Source organism: Palaemon carinicauda, chromosome 39, assembly GCF_036898095.1.
Source record: "Palaemon carinicauda isolate YSFRI2023 chromosome 39, ASM3689809v2, whole genome shotgun sequence".
Lineage (NCBI taxonomy): Eukaryota > Metazoa > Arthropoda > Malacostraca > Decapoda > Palaemonidae > Palaemon > Palaemon carinicauda.
In genome coordinates this window covers 34707579-34724523 of record NC_090763.1, presented here as the reverse complement: position 1 = coordinate 34724523, position 16945 = coordinate 34707579, and the positions used below count along the sequence as shown (strand labels likewise).

At 37.4% G+C, this 16945-nt stretch overlaps 1 protein-coding gene across 2 annotated transcripts; it reads left to right on the top strand.

Moving 5' to 3' along the window:
* Positions 1-271: 271 nt before the first annotated feature.
* LOC137631112 (cytochrome c1-like) lies at positions 272-9313 on the top strand. 2 transcript variants are annotated; one of them, XM_068362759.1, is made up of 6 exons: positions 272-438; positions 4964-5041; positions 5492-5716; positions 5907-5986; positions 7129-7188; positions 7755-9313. In XM_068362759.1, the coding sequence occupies exons 1-5, from the start codon at positions 324-326 to the stop codon at positions 7129-7131; spliced, it is 501 nt and encodes a 166-aa protein (XP_068218860.1). In that variant the 5' UTR covers positions 272-323; the 3' UTR covers positions 7132-7188; positions 7755-9313. The 2 variants fall into 2 exon arrangements, with proteins under 2 accessions (XP_068218860.1, XP_068218859.1); XM_068362758.1 differs by having other exon boundaries at positions 5477-5716.
* The last annotated feature ends 7632 nt before the right edge of the window (positions 9314-16945 follow it).

Sequence of the window (16945 nt, the reverse complement as noted above, 5' to 3'; positions counted from 1 at the left end):
AGGCAATGGACAACCAAGGTGGTTAGAGGTGGCACACATTATACGGCGTTGCCACATGTTCTATGATGACAATCAATTTACGAGGTCAGTTTTCAATTCCAATAGATTTATAGTTATGTATACATATATTATTAAATAATAAAGGTATATACGTTGGTTGAATGAGTTATTAATATGTATATAAGGCAATAAATAACCCAAGGTGGTTTAAAGGCGGCACACATTTTTCTCAACGGACGAATCCTTTTCCCAAACGGACGAAACCGCTGTTATACGCTGTTGCCAACCAGCGCCACTTGGACGCGGAAACTCATACAGACAGGATGCCTACCACACGAAGCAGCGCAGTCAGCGGGCGAAGAAAAGCTGCCCCAGCAGAAATTAAGGAGGTCCCGGTGACCAAGAAAGCCAAGAGGGGACCCAAGTCAAAGAAGCCAGGTGGGTGTGCTGTACGTGTTTATTAAAAGCGATTTAGTGGAAGATTATATTATGACAGTAGAAGTTGTTGCTACCCTTACAGTCGGCGGCCAGACCACACCATGGCTGGCGCGGCCATGGCCGCCCCGCACCAAATCATTTCTCCGCCGCTGTGTTCATTTATTTTAATCTAACGTTGAAAGTATGCTTTGATACATCCAATTCTACCACGTAAAAGATATACGAGTAGTTCACCAAGACAATTATATACTGTGTTAGTTAATAATTATTTGTTAAGTATTATTTTTTAGTTTAAATGCTGGAAAATCGAAGTAAGGTCGGGTCTTTGTGACACGTGTAATGTTTGTCTTGCGTAACAAGAGAGAAACACCGGCCAGACAGCGGCGGCGGCGGCTACACCCTAATACTTCGCTTCCTCTCACGCTCTCGCTCTCTCTCTTCTCTCCCGTGAGCTGTGGTGGCTGGGGAAGGTCCTTTTTAAAGTCCCAATTGACGTGGCCCGCTTTGCTGTTCAAAGTGCCGTTTGTATGTTTGTTATTTCGTGTGAAAATTGCGGCTGTAAAAATTAGTTAATTTTTTTTTCAGTGGTGGTTTGAATTTAGTCCTTGAGAAATTTGTATTTGTTTTAGTCGAAAAAAAGACGTATTTAGAAAAGAAATTTTTATTTGTTTTAGTCGTAAAAAAGACTTATTTAGAAAAAATCTTTAGGCTAATTTTGGCTGTAAAATTTGAGCAAATGAATGTATTTGAGTGATGGTGTGAATCTAGTTCGTAAGAAATTTTCTATTTAATGTTCAGGAATTTGAAAAGACGTAAAATTCAGAAAATTCTGTTTTCTCCCTAATTTATACAGTGTAGTCCGAACATTGTTAATGTTAAGTGGTGATGTAGAATCAGCCTAAGATTCAGGCACTAACATTTTCAATGTTGTATAAATGGTGTTAGATTTACGGTCGCCTTGTAATAATGGTGTTAAATTTACGGTCGCTTTGTAATAATGGTGTTAAGTTTACGATAGCCTTGTGATCATGGTGTTAAATTTACGATCGCCTTGTAATATTGATATTAAATTTACGATAATCGTGTAATAGACTTATAATAATGGTATTAAATTTACGATCACTTAATAATGGTGTTGAATTTACGATCACGTTGTAATAATGGTGTAAAATTTACGATGAACTTGCAATAATGGAGTTAAATTGTAGCAATGGTGTTGAATTTACCATGAACTTGTAATAATGGTGTTAAATTTACCCACTTGATATAAATGCCGTTAATAGTGTAATCCTGACTATTTATCGAGTTAGTTATAATACTCTAGTTTTCCTGTTTAGTGAGCTAAGAAAGGCCAGTTTATTAATAAGTTCTTGGACTGCTGGACGAATCGGAAAACAGTTCGGATTCTTAGTCGGTTGAACGAACAGGACGGTTTCCCGTCAGTGGGGAACGCTTTCCCGTCGCCATAGCACAAAAGCGCTCTCCCGTCCCAACCTTGGGAAATGAAAAAGGGAAAGTTATTAGTCTTTGGATTCGAACCATAAACCAGTTCCCGTTAGAAAAGGGGAATTAGGTTTAAACCAGTTAAATCTGGTTTTGTCCTTTTCACTGTCCGACAGGTAACTTTGGATGTTTTGTCGTTTTAATATATGAATTATATATTTTTACTCTTGATGAAAGTAAGGGGATTTTATTTTCTGATTACACAATATATTTATTTTAGTATTAATTTAACGACTAATTGGTCGGTTATTGTCCGTTACCGTTATTTATGAGTGGGGATTTTTAATCCATTAAGGCTGTGTCTGGAAGGTAAAAACGGATAAAGTAAACATGCAAGTCGCGCTGGGGAAATGAACGCAGCCAATATAAAGTCTCGTTTCTCTCCGCAGCGTTTTGCCCAACGGTAAAACGCTCACAATTTCCGTAAGACATTTATTTACCTAATATATTTTAAAAGATTTATAAGGTGGATATTTTTTTTAACCTAGTCGTGGTTGACATTTTTAAAAGATTCACAAAAAAGGAGATTAAATTTGGTTAAATATTTCTTGGTTAACATACCTAATATTTCATTTAAAATTTATAAATCTGATGAAATTAGTGAAGTTTTTAAAAAAGTAATCATTAGTGACTTGTAATGTGCGATAGTGTTTTACTTGTAGTAAAGTTGTGTACGTATTGGCGTAGTTTACCTTGTGGAATGACACAGAATGTTGTGGAAATAAAATCTTTTTAGGAAAATCTGTACAAGTCAGAAGTCTGTAAGTAAGGCATTTTAAATATTATGCACGAGGCGATATGAAACTTGAGAAATACAATGAATATGTAGGCAATGGTGGTTAGCTTTTAAATCAAAGTTGAGCTTGAACAATTGTGGACCGGCAAAAAAAAATTAATGACTATCGAAATCAAACTACTTATATGCTGCAAGAGATGTTTAAGCTTTTTTTTTTTTTTCATAAGTGAAAACAAACTTGACAGGCCTCCATCATCAGACTCAACGCTACACGGTGTTCTTTTAGTTTTATACCACCTATGGCAAAATCGTGGAATGATATGCCGAATCGGGTAGTTGAATTGGTAGAATTTCAAAAATTCAAACTTGTTATAGCTTGTACAGTATATAAAATAGCTTTTGAGTCTTTTTACTTTTCTGAAAATGTGGTAATTATTAATTTCTTCTCTTATAGTTTATTTCCTTTCCACACTGGGCTATTTTTCCCTCCTGTATACCATGGGCTTATAGCATCCTGCTTTTCTAATTAGGGTTGTAGCTTAGCTAATACTATCCAGAAACTTTTAGCCCCAACCGTAAAGAAAACTTGAAAAGGTCGCCCCTCAGCACATCCTGTATACAAAGTAGTCCTTATTAGTGAATCAAACTTTTTATTCATAATGTTGCTTACACCTTTCTAACACTCTAGCTGTTGTTTATTAAAACCTCTCTTACTCAAGCTTAAGTGCCTCTCAGGACACAATCCTCTGGTCTTCTAAATTGCACCGCACAAACAATTCACCATCCTATTGTTCAATTTCCCCACAATTTAACCATTAAATGTACCCAAATCTGTCCTTGAACTCAATTTACTATACTAAGCTTGTATACACAGTTATAGTAACAGCTTTGATATTTATCATCCCTAAGACATTCAACATTAATACTTCTGAACTTAAGATTTGGTTGAAATGTGTGCCCACTCTTATTTCCGGATCTGTAATGTTATTTGCAGGCTTGAATCAATCTTAGGGTATATTCATAACCTAGTTTCATACTGCCACGTTTTCATCTTTACCATTGCTTGGTCTTTTCATCAATAAAGAATTCTTATTCTCAGAAAGAACAGAATTTGATGAAGAAACTAATAAGAATAACATATTAGCATTGCTTTTAAAGTAAGTCAATTTACCCTCCCCCTCAAAAGAAATCGTGAATACTGTACTGTATTAGTTCTGAAACCCCTCCCCCAAAAATTGATTAATATATTTGACTTCTCAAATTAATTCTACCAAAAAATACCATTGACCTAGATATACACTGAAGCAGCCTGTAAATTTTCTAACACCACTTCTAACATTTTTCTGAGCCACCTGCCTTCTACATCCAAAACAATCTCCACACTGCTTCACTGTAGAATCTATCTAAAATACCAAGTCCATGTACTGTGTGCTACACTATCCAGCAGGCATAATACTACCCTTTTAAACTGGATAATGTAAGACCCCCACATTAGAACCACATATCTGTTGTCAGTACAATGTAAAATATTGCTATCTATGCATTAGGTATTTCATGTGGGAAAATCTGGTTCTGTATGTTTTGAATGTTTTATTGCTGTACTGTTCTGTCAAAATATACTTCATGCTCTATACTCTTAAGTAATCTTAAAATATTTTGTAATGTGTACTGTACGTACAGTAGTTTGCATCAGCAAACCTGAGGTACAATGAATATTACTGAGGAGTTTCAAATTAAAATTTTACAAGTTTTTGAGAAGATGAATAGAAACTTAAAGTATCTGCAAGAGAAGAATCATGATGGGGAAAAACTTAAAATGTCCCTGATTTAACATGACCACCAGTTTGGTTATCCCCTCTAGGGATGTACATATTGTAGTCATTTTCTGTTGAGCACTAAATTTGTGTGTAAGCCTAGTTTTAGAGTGCCAATTTGGTATAGGTCAGGCATGTTTTATGTGAGAAATACAAGACTTTAAATTTAGGTTGGAGAAAGCTCTTGTTTTTGAGGTACGGCTAATCTAATCTGGGTCGTTGGCACACGTCCAGTATGCGGTTGCATACGTGACACACTTGGCTTGTTGGTAAAGCTGTTTGCGTGGCAATTTCCTTTTGTGATATTAGGATAAAATATAATGAAATAGGTTGATAATGTTGAATTCACTAGACAAACGAATTGTAAAAAGGGGTATTTTTGACCAATGCAGTTCAGATGCATATAATACTTTGGCATAGTTTTAATCAAGTCTTGCTATCTTGTTTCACTAAAGATTTCCAACTTTCACAGAACCTGAAGAGCCAGTAGCTGATGCCGAGCCAGTAGCAGTTGAGGAGAAGGAGAATGAGCCAGCGGCTGCCAACAAAGGTTGGTTGTGCTCTGTTATGTAAAAATTTCAAAAATTTGCTCAATTTGAAATTCTGTAGAAAATAGTACTGTTCATGGATTTAAAGTGCAGCCATTATTTTGGCCAGAAATTTTTTTGTTAGGTGTTATTGCTGTTATTATACTTCAGAAGTGCACCTTAATTAATAATAAAGCCACTAGCTGTGCCAATGTAATAACCTTTTATCTATGCCATGGATTTGTCTTTCCTCTTGCTATCCAACTTCACAACCTAATGATGCAATGGAAAGAACCCCACCCCATTGCACTACTTGAATAGCCTCCCTGGTCTTGATTACAGGGTATGAATAGCCTCCCTGGTCAATGGGCTCTTGATTACAAGGTACATTCTTATCCATTCACAATCCATAAAGGTTTAGTTAGGTCAAAATCTTAAATTTTTCTGGAACTCTACAGAAGTTGAAGTTGCAGAGGAGAATGGTGATACCAACGGAGAGGCCAATGGAGACGCTGAGGAGGAAGAGGCCAAGGAAGAGGAGGAGCCAGCTGAAGTAGAGGAAATTGCTGTAGAGGAAGAAGCAGCCAAGGAGGAGGAAGCCGCTGAAGAAGAACCTGCCAAGGAAGAGGAAGCTGCCCCAGCTGAAGCAGAAGCAAAGGAGGAAGAACCAGCAGCTGAGGAAGTTGCCGAAAATGGAGGTAATAATCAAGTTGATGTTTTCTTCCTTTGGAATATAGTTATTAAACTTTAGTATTAAGTTGTTAACTACTAATAACATGTAGAAAAATTAATTGACTAATAACTTTTAAAACTTGCAAGTACAGAGATTTTGCCAGAAATGACTAAATGTTCCATGACCCGCATCTTATGCCTCTTGTTCTTTTACAGCTGCTGCCGAGGAAGAGGTGAAAGAGGAGCCTAAGCCAGCAGCATCCAGAGGACGCCCACGCAAAGGCAGAGGAAGGAAGGTACATTGCAGTTTACTATAGATGTTTAGTTCTTGACTGTTGAATCTGATGATCAAGAAGGAAATATTCTCTTGAAAGATCATGATTCTGATAGTTTGGTAATGTTTGCCTTGTTGATCATCATGAATTAGGAATAAATTTGTCATGAAGGTCAGGGTAACAGTTTTGTTGGCTTGGTGTGGACCTTTTTCCAGTCATGAAAACTCAACTTTATAAATCTCCAAAGCCCATTTGCTAAGGGGGAGAACATTAATTTGAGCTTTGCTTTTACCATTTTTAAATGAGCATTTTTTTTTTTAAAGCCAATTGAACCTCTTGTCTGTACCCAAAGATGTATGTATTTTATACCTATTCAATGTAAGGTTTAATTGAATGCAAGGTTTCCCGCATTTATAGTTACCTGTATCTAGAATATGTTGCACGAGACTTAAGGGTGTTTCATGCAAACTTCATATAAGTACAAATACTATTTTTATTGGTACAAAACTCCACAATCATTCCATTGCTGTTGCATTTATTACCTTATTTAAGTTTTAACTAGTAAACTAAGAAAGGTTATGTACCTGAAATGCTGTTTTTGCTTGGTAGTTTTGTTTTTCGTTCGAATACGTGTAAATGAATTTTAAATTCAGTGTATTAGTCCAAGTATCATAACCAAGTTTGTAGATGGTCTAAGGAGAGGTGCAGTTTGATGTGTTCATAAAGAAACATTTTTTATAGTGTTCAGCATGAGCCGTTTCAGTATTACTTCCTCCGTCTAATAGATATTTTTGTATATTTTTATACCCAAGTATAAATTGTTTGCTTTTCGTGCCTCATAATATGACGCAGCCTCTTGCAATAGACTTTCAAAGGTAGTTAATCACATGAAGGTTTGAATATTGACAAGGAAATACCTATGAAAGTATTCTGGTTATGCTTTACAAATGTAATGGAAGCAAGGCTAAGCATTTATTAAAGTAAGAGGTGTATGGAGTACAATTTGCACATTTAATTTATCTTGAACATATCAATCTTGATTATCCTGTGATATTTCGTGAAGCATTTTTTTTTATCAGAACCTAAAGACGAAGTCTTGAATGTAAGACTGGAAATTGTACGTTTAAATAACTGTTTTATTTTTTCAATTTGTTTTCTTTCAGTAAATGAGAATGTCATTCAGAATTGGTGTTGGAGAGGAATATCCCCATTTGGGTTAAAGTGTGAGTATAAATTTTCTTCAATGTTGAATCTTGTATATTTAGGTTTAATTCAAATTTTGATTTGATAAGAGGTAAAATCATCCCTTCGACCTTTTTTTGTCTTAATTTTTTTTTAGAATTTTACTCTTGCATCACAATGAAGTATTCTGTCATTTGTCAGGGATATTAAATTATTTTATGAGTTGTACAGCTTGGGTAGTGTCATCTTTTATAATAGAATTATCTTATTGGGTACAAATTTACGAACATTCGGCCATACTATTCTATCTTATTTCTCCTCCTCTTGTATTGTTAAAGTTTTTATAGTTCATATAGATGTTTATTTTAATGTTACTGTTCTTGAAATATTTTATTTTTCATTAAGTTTCCATTCCTCACGGGGCTATTTTCCCTGTTGAGCCCTTTGGCTTATATCATCCTGCTTTTCCAAATAAGGTTGTAGCCTAGCAAGTAATCATAATAATTCAATATTGCTGAACTGTCATGAAGTACATACAGTATTTTGCATTAAAACAAGGTCACAAGATAAATGCTATGATTCCTTCCTTGTTTTTCCCCCCCAACAGTCCTGGATTTACTCCCCATGTGAAGAGGAGGATGCGCGAGTTACAGATTAAGATCCAGCTTCTCTCGCCTGAACCAAAAGTGGAATAAGAGTGTACCTTTTGTGAAGTGAACTGTTGTTCAAACCCATTGCTGAGTGTACCAAATTATAGGTTTTAAGTTTGTGTGGATGTCTCCTTAGGTTTAAGTAGTCGGAATAGACTTTCCCCTGAAGTGTATATTTTTTCTGGATATGTTTATACATATAAGCTTTGATGTTTCTTTTTATACATTTTATTGCAATGATGCTTTGAAATAATGGTTCATCCAACGAGTTATGTTTTCGTTTCTTCAGCAGTGGGTTTCCATCAGTCTCAAAGTCATTGTAGCTATTATCTCCCGAAGATTTCAGGTTATATTATCTGCAAAAGATCTCAGAATGCCTTGTGATGATGAAAGATCTCTGTACACTGTGAGAAAAACTTCAATAATGTAATTACCGTACCTTCAACATATAGTTTAGATGACTTTGAGCCATACAACCAAGTCCACTTCCGTACCTACCTGTAATTAAAAGTTAAAAAAAAAATATGTACAAAGTTCGTCGTTACGGAGATAAAGGACGGGTGGTAGTTCTTTGTGGCACGAACATTTGGCGGATAGATAGAGAATATTCCGTTGAGTTCCGTTAAGTAGACAACAAAGCCTAAAATACTACTACTTTGTATCTCCTCCTACGGGGAACACTTAATATTTCTAGCCTGGCCGCCTTTTTTGGAGGATTGTTTCATTTTGAATGAGAATGATTTCGCTTTTAGATATTTTTTTTTCTCCGAAATTTTACGATTCTTAGTCTGGTTTTGATGAAAATTCCCTTAGATGGTGCTAGTTTAAAATTTCCCCAGACAAATTTTTTTTTTTTACACTAGAACCAGCTTTCAAAGCATTGTTCAGAGTATTTTATTATTCCTATTTTACAGAGTTGTAATTCTTAGGAAGAATAAAATATTTAAAAATACTTTTCTTTTATTGTTGGATATCCTTAGTTGAAATTGTTTGAGATCAGTACTTATCATAAGGCTGTTGTAGAATGACGATGGCAACTCCAGACATATCCTCTGCAATCTTGATACTTTTGAATCCAAAAAGGTGGCATCATAGAGCACTTGATTAGAGGTATCGATACCCCTTGCAAAATTCATACGATGATTAGTTCATTAATACTGTAGTCAGAATGTTTATACTTAGAGCTCATGAATGACTGAAGCATATGGTGTGCATGTCTCTACTATGATGTCCAAAATTCTGTTTGAGAGTTTGAATGATCTATAGTATATGTGGTAACTCAAGGTTTATGGGTTATACAAATTGATCATTGCTAGAATGAGTGAATATTCAGGTGTGTTGCATCGTGTACTAGTAATCAAGTGTGATTTAGAAATGGGCAAGATTTCATATAAAAAACTCTATTGTATTTTTTTCAAATAAAATAAGACTATGGTTTTCCTGATTGCAAGGAAGCCTGTAGCTTGTAACTATAAGTATCATGTCTGTTTCCATCTACATTAAAATCTTTGTTCAATTTGACTTTTTAATTAAACTCCTAGTATTTTTTGGCAAATGTCATTTTTAATGCAGCCATCATTCATGAAGTTTTTGCATATTAATGTAGAATCGGATGGGTTTTGTTGCTCTGTCCATTTACAATTGGCCTCTTAATTGTAAAATGCCTAACCAGTAACCTCTATAGTTCAACTACTTGGCTTTGTAAATTTATGCTGAAGCTTTTATCCATTATTTTGAGAGCTAGCTGAATTGAACAAATGTTTGTTCCAACATTAATACCAATCCTCTCATCCTTAAGGAAAAAAAAAAGAAAAGCTAAGTATCTCCAAGAAGCTGGCTGTTCAGTTACAAGAAACTTGAACAAGGTGGCAGCCAATGCCCCGTTTAGCGGAGTCTCCAACTTGGCCCTAACTCTTTAACTCCAACACTTTTGACCTGGCTGTCAGAGAGTGGATGTGGGTGGAAGTCTTTGATTTAACTGGCATATCTAGCTTTTTATCAATAATCTCAGGTGTCCGCTGTTTCTAGACTAAGCAGCATGAGGACTTGGCCTGGTACGGAAAGCCACCCTTATGACACCTTCCATTCGCAGCTGAAGACTGATGATCCCCAGCTCTGACCTTCATGTAGAAGACACTCCTGCATGGAGACGTTTCCATGCCACATGCGTCTTCGAGTGGCCATCCTCCTAGCAAAAGCAGTTCGGCTGCTGGAGGAAGAAGTCTAGGAGGGATTCTTCGCCCCAGAGCTCTGCCTTGAATGCCAAAAATAAATAATTCAACGCTTTGCTTTGGTAACGGGTACTAATGTAGTTCAATTACAGTACTGTACTTTGCTTTTGTTCCGAGGTACTATTGATGGAATTGGGCTATACTAAACACCTCTTGGCTCTGTGATGTCATTCAGCACAGAAGTGCAACTGGGGTAAAGCTTGCAATTACACTAGAGTAGAAGTTAAGGTTGCACAGCAAGATAGGAGAGGAAGCAAGAAAGGCTGCATTAAATTAGTGTACATCAATAGCATTTAACATTATTGGTACTTCTAATTCCATCTGTGTATTGTTAGAAAACTCACATCAATGGCATATAACTTTATTGGTACTTCTAATTCCATCTGTGAACTTTAATGGTACTAATTCCATTGCGTATTGTTGGCAAATCCCTAAATTGAAATCTAGCTACAACAACTGGGATGAAGTGGCACATAAACTCAAAAGCATGACTGTAAGCAAGTCAACTACAATGACTCAACTTATAGATCTTTGTTTTGATGTAATCTCTTAAAACTGTATAAAACTCATAAAATCTTAGGTAAGATTGATTGCAAATTCACTTCTTCGTAAATTGGTTTCTAAAGTTGCACACACCCGAAAATTGTCACGTGTCAGCTTTCAAGATTCTTGTTGACCAATATAACCAGATGAAATCTTTTACGCTTGTGTATTGTTTTCTCTACAAAAAAATTCTGCCAGGCTTTAGGGCAAAACCTTGCTGTCTTAATAAATTCTTTATTCCTAATCCGGGTATTAATCTGTCATTCAGTTACTTCTGTACATATTCCAAAAGATTTTTCATAATTCTGACCATCCTTTTGCATTTACATCTGCTCGTACCATTGTGTACTTGTACCAGGTATGCAATTTATTCTAAAATTCAGGCCTTCTCCATCATAAGCATTAATATTACACAAAATTCTACACACATTTATTTTTTTTCAACTGACAAGATTATGGAATGATCTCGCTAATCTAGTGGGTGTATTGGTGGACTTGTCTATAAATCAGTTCTCTTTGCTTTTTTCCTATATTGCTCTCCATCTTTTTCAATTTTTTATACTTGGAGTCTTGCATATATTTAAGAACAAATCTGAGCGGTTTAGCAGTTTTAGGAATAATTTATAGTTGTAAAATACTGTACTGAGGAAGTCCAACCTTATGCAATTTTATTTCTTTTTAATTGTTCGACATTTCTCTTGATAGTTTATATGACTTGCTGTATTTTAAAGCTGTTTGTAGTCTTGCATTTCAATCTTTTTTTTTTTTCTTTTAAATTCAATTCATTACTGCACTGGGCTACTTTTCCTGTTGGATCCCTACGGGCTGTTGAGAGACTATTTGTAATTATGACTTTGAATTTTTTTATTTTTCTTAAGGGTTATTGGTATCACCATTGTTACTATGAATACAGGACTTTGATTTTCTTGCAGTGCAAACCACTGTTTTACTAAAGCATATTACTGAACTATGCAACAAAACAGAAATTATTTCCCTAATGTTAATTAGATCCACAAATAACGATTGGTAGAGTTTTGTCCTTGAGTAATGAGTAGCAGGTCCAATGTCAGCTGATTTTCCTTAAGCTTTTATCCACTATTTTATTTGAGATAAAGTTGTATTGAACAATTGTTTGTTCTAACATGAATGGAAACCATTGGTTTTTTAAAAGGCGTAACTCTGTGGCTGGGTGTTCACTTCCATAAATATATTAAGCGAGGTGGCAGCCCATATTCCCGGTTAGCGGAAAGTCACCGACTTAGCCTTCACTGACTCTCCACTTTTGACTTCGGTGTCTGAGAGAGAGTGGACGTAGATTGCTCCTCTGTCATGGATGTAACTGGCATATCTAGCTTTTTATCTTTATTTTCAGGTGCGTTTGCGCTGTATTCCAGACGAAGTGGCATGTAGAGTTGCACTGATACAGAAGGCAGCACTTGTCGTCTCCGCATTGGTCACACTCGATTGACACAAATATCTGCGTACTGGCCAATACCAGCCATAATGTTACGGCTATTTGGTACCCTTGACAGAGAGACATTTGTTGACCGGATGCCCCAATTATAGTAGTGAAAGAAATGATCATCTATTTGAGGGTCGAGGTGAGGATGGCAGCTTCATCTTCGCCAAGGTTCTTGGACATGGTGTGTTTTATCATGCTAGTGGTATTTTTAACTTTACTTCAGAAGCTAGTCTTCTGAAAGCTATTTAACTTTTAAAAATGACATCTTTGCTTTTATGGTTTTATTTGAATATTTTTTTTTTTAATTTATAATAAATGATATCGGGCGTCAATGACCTTATTCCAGAAAACCTCAAATCAATCAATCGATCCCTGCTGAAGACTGATCACCACCAGCTCTGACCTTCATGTAGAAGACACTACTGCATGGAAACGTCTCCATGCCATGAGTGTGTTTAGTGGCCATCCTCCTAGTAGGAGCGGTTCAGTCGCTAGAGAAACAAGTCTAGGAGGAGTTCTTCACACAAGAGCTCTGTCTTGAAGGCCAAAAAAAACAAAAAAAAAAAGATATTCCTCTTCTACTGGGAACCTCCCACCCTGCCTTTGAGCATTCAGTCTCTTCCGAAGTTTGATTGGACAAGAGAGCTTTGCCTTTTGACTCTTAGGTGACAATCTGACCTGGCAGACCCTATTGCTTCCTCTAGAGGAGCAATGGTGCTCTCCACTCAAGGGAAGTCCTCCCTTGTTGATCTTAGTGAGCTCTGACACTGTTAGATGCATTCTAGTGTGCAGAAACCACTACTGTAGAGGGGCTTCTTTATTACTTGTACTGTGGATTTTTTGGGAATCCTGTTTTACTAAGTACATGCCCTACCTACTTCAATCCTCATCTTAACCCATGATTTGAGTAGCTAAAACTATTTTTACTTAAAATTCTAATCCTGATATTTGCCTTCTGTGTATGGGGTTACAAATGGGTGTGGTGTCATTTCTGATCCAAAATTGTACGATAGAAAAACTGGGCTTTCATCTGTTATGGAAGGTCGAGTCACCATATTCAAATGAGGTCTTTGCACATCCTTGTTTGAATTCCAGCTGCAATGCTTTATGCCTTCATTGTGTCTGTAAGTGTTGGTCTCTACAGTTAAAGTTGCAAGGGCCTTTTTACATACACATTTCACTTAGAAGAATAAATATTTGAGATGGTGGTACCATAGTAACTTGAAACTTTTCTGAACAATTAGTGGCCATGTTTGGTTTGGGCCCTCTTGTTAAAACATTCCAATCACAAGAGAGATGGTTGAAGCTTTGGAGTCCTTTACAGTAGAGTATACTACTGTTTTACACCTGCGAACCCCTTCTGTTTACTATCTACATGAATTATTATCATTGTTAGGACATGATCAAAGTACCATTTTTATTATTGTAGGAATCGGGTATTCCCATTGATATGGGTTTTTGTACTGCAATACCTAAATTATTATTATTATGGTATGATCAAAATACCATTACAGTATTATCTTTCTTATTGTAGGCGTCGGATATTCCCATTTTTAGTGTCACTTATTTTCTAGTTTCCCCTTGCCTTACCTGCTTCCCATTACTGTAATAGAAAGGTGTAAAGACTGGTGACTGCCAAGAAAATTTATATAATTTGGATGCACGATAACAGGTTTGATCCAATATTGATTTAGTTCAAACACACAGTTGAAATACTTAACACAGGATTGGACAGCGTGGACTTGTCAAAAGCACATTTGAAATTCTTTTCAGAATTTTATAAATTAATTCGAATGGATATCCTGTAGACCAATACAATATTATTGACTAATTTGTTTCCAAAATCAAACTGCTACTTTCAGTTGTGCATCATTTGTTTTGAAGGTTGCTGCAAATGTAAATTTGCAAAGCCAACCGATGGCTTTACATTGTATTTATAGAGTATTCATTATTAACCAACTTTAATTCTCTAAAGATAAAGGGTTTTGAAGATGTTTAGAAGTTTAATGTTTATTATACTATCAAGAGATTCTGTAGACTTAATAACGGACAGAGGATGAATTCTAACTCCAAAGTGGATGTGGATACCACTACTTCTTGCTTTGGAATTCAAAATGGGAACTTCGTTTGGAGGGCGTGATTCACATGAACTTAGTTCTATGGATTATTCATTATGTATCACATTGGGAAAACCTAGCTTTTGTTACCAAGTCACTGGTTGTTCAGGGTGAAAGGATGACCCTGAATGACTGGGAGGGGTGCTCTTACATTATTGCATGGTGAAAAGTTACATTCATTAAATGACAGTTTGGATTCCTAAAACTAAAATTCATGTTTCTGGGGTGTGTTTCTGCTTGTGGTGAGCAAGTGTAGCATCCTTGATTTAGATGTAGGCGAGGTATGCCTCGGGAATTAGGCACAATCTCTTTTAGGAAGACTTCCAGGAGTTGATACGATCAGTTAGGGGAAGAACAAATAAACCAAGAAGACTTGGATGGTGTTCAACTGAACATCATCTCTTCCAGATTTCTCTTCTAATTAAGAATTACCATAAAAATTTATGTACGAATGGAATAAGAGAAATGAAAGTAAATATGAAACTAAGGAGAAAAAAATGTTAGTAAAATATCATACTGTACTCCTCACGATAAAAATTAAAAAAAAATTTCCTTTTAATTTGTTGTTTATAGCTATTTAACCTAACAATATTTACATACAAAAACCTGTCTACCTGAAAGGGATGGCATTGGAGATAAAGTGAGTTACCACATTCATAACTGATGATTTGTGGATCAAATTCATTAAGATGATTTTCATAGAATACAGTATGCTACTTTATAGATCTACACAGAAGGCTCACCAGTAGTCTGCCTTCTTTCAATATAACCAAGATATCAAATCACACAGAGCTAACCAGTTTCCAACCTCCACATACCTACTCGGTCTGTCACACTTTCAATTCTCACCCAACAGCAATTGCTTCACAAAGATACACAGTAGTTGTTCCCTTGCAATATACAAACCATCATCCTGCAGACAATCGTTAAAGTTGGTGCAGGACGAGGAGCCCCGCTCCTACTTTAAAGGTGGAGAGCCTTTACTTTTGTTTCGACGGCTGACGTATATGAGCGTAGTCAATTGCCTTATCAAACTTTCTCATTTTCATTCTATGCAGGAAGTGATTGGTTGTGAAGATGGAATGGGAGTAAGAAGTTTGTGTTTGGGTGGAGAAGGGTGGATGCTGAAACTGGTTTATGGCTAAACCATCTGTAGATCCACACTCCCTCTGCAAGTTTTGTAAAGAGCCTGAATGTTCACAGTCATTCTCATGTGCTGAGTGTATGTCTTGGCCTCTAGTGCAGTGGCAGGCATACCCCGAAGGGGAAAAAGAAAGTGAAGCGTTTGTCGGAGTCTGACGTTCCAACAAAAGAGGACTCTGATGAAGTCTTTCGCTGCTTCATTCTGCTCAAGGGAGTGCGGCTACTCGTGCCACCCCTGCGCATATGTCCATGGATCGGTCCCCTGAGTACGCAGCAGGGTCTAGTAGCTCTCAGATCAACGTTGGCAAGTTTTTCAGGTTCTGCTGGTGTGTGGGAAATCCCTAGAGTTCATCACACTCCTTCAGAGGCTGGTAGCTCTTCGCCCAAGACCATGCAGGCTACTGACGATGAGTTGACCTAAGGAAGTTTTGGGTTTTATTATGTCTCTCAGGTATGTCCTCTTTGACAGTTTTGAGGGAGATAGTAGCCCAATGATCCTGATGGCACTAGTTATGAAGGGCATGATGGTCCCCACAGTGTCAGGGAACTTATTGGTCACAACTCCCTTTAAGCCTAAGTTAATGATGGCTCCTGGGCTGACAAAAAAGATGCTTATACGTGTCGGCCCCATAGGTGGGCATAAGGCGGCTGCTAAGGTCAAGGTAAGTGTTACCCCAATCCTTATCCCAGCCACAGTTATTACCACCCCCTTCCGATGTGTCAGTCACCCCAACCCTTATGTTTCGCGATACAGGGCTGATTCCTGCTCCCTTTGTGTGTGTGCCTCCAGCACCACTCCTTGCAGGGTCCCAAGACCTTGTGAGTTTGCCTATCTCCTCCGTTGTGACAGTATGTCTCAGTGTTGTGACTCCTGCTGGAGCAACCTGTGTGGTTCCCCATCCCCAGGGAGCCTCGTCGTTGATGGTCACTCAGAGCTTGACAGCTTGGCTTGCCGACCTAGGAAGAGGAAGCTTGCGCACCATTCTTCCTCATCCTCCTCCACCTCCTCCTTATCCTCCAACTCTGATTGTGAGGCTTCTTCTTAGGGGTCTAAGAAGTCCGGGAAGGCCAGCTGTAGTGGCAAGGACAGGGCTCCCTTACAACACCACCTCATAACATATATGAGTCTGATTAGCAAGAAGAATGAACCTAAGTTAAAACCTCTGATAATTTACTGTATAGCATTTTTGTCTAAATATGAATTTTATACATTTATAAAATATGGCAAAGCCCGGAACCTAAGTGTCCCGGCTTTTATCCAGTAGGGATGGGGTATAGGGCACCTTATACTTTCCATTCCAAGGTTCATGGATGAACTTTGGTAAGCATCATCTTCCTTTCTTCCTGGACACTGGACACACGCTCCTCCCCCTCTTTCTGCCACCAAGTTGTTGCTTAGCTGGCAGAGAGGATGTTACCACTCAAAGCTGTCCAAGGAAGACCAAGAATGTGGGGCAGAGAGTCATGTTCCCCGTGGCATGGCGCATGGGGCTGTGGTTGGCACCCTTCTCCGACTAACAGAGGGAAAAGTACTTGGTACTACTACTCTGTTAGGTACCACGCCAGGAGTTCTACCGTTCCTGTTGGCCTACATGGGCCTTTGTCAGTCCACAATTACATTCCGCGTTCTGTCCTTGGAGCAGACTGATTAT

Excerpts from the sequence above, each read along its gene's own strand:
- LOC137631112 (XM_068362758.1), top strand. The coding sequence starts at position 324 with ATGCCTACCACACGAAGCAGCGCAGTCAGCGGGCGAAGAAAAGCTGCC. Across the intron at positions 439-4,963 it reads ACCCAAGTCAAAGAAGCCAG|AACCTGAAGAGCCAGTAGCT; the intron begins GTGGGTGTGCTG and ends CAACTTTCACAG. Across the intron at positions 5,717-5,906 it reads GGAAGTTGCCGAAAATGGAG|CTGCTGCCGAGGAAGAGGTG; the intron begins GTAATAATCAAG and ends GTTCTTTTACAG.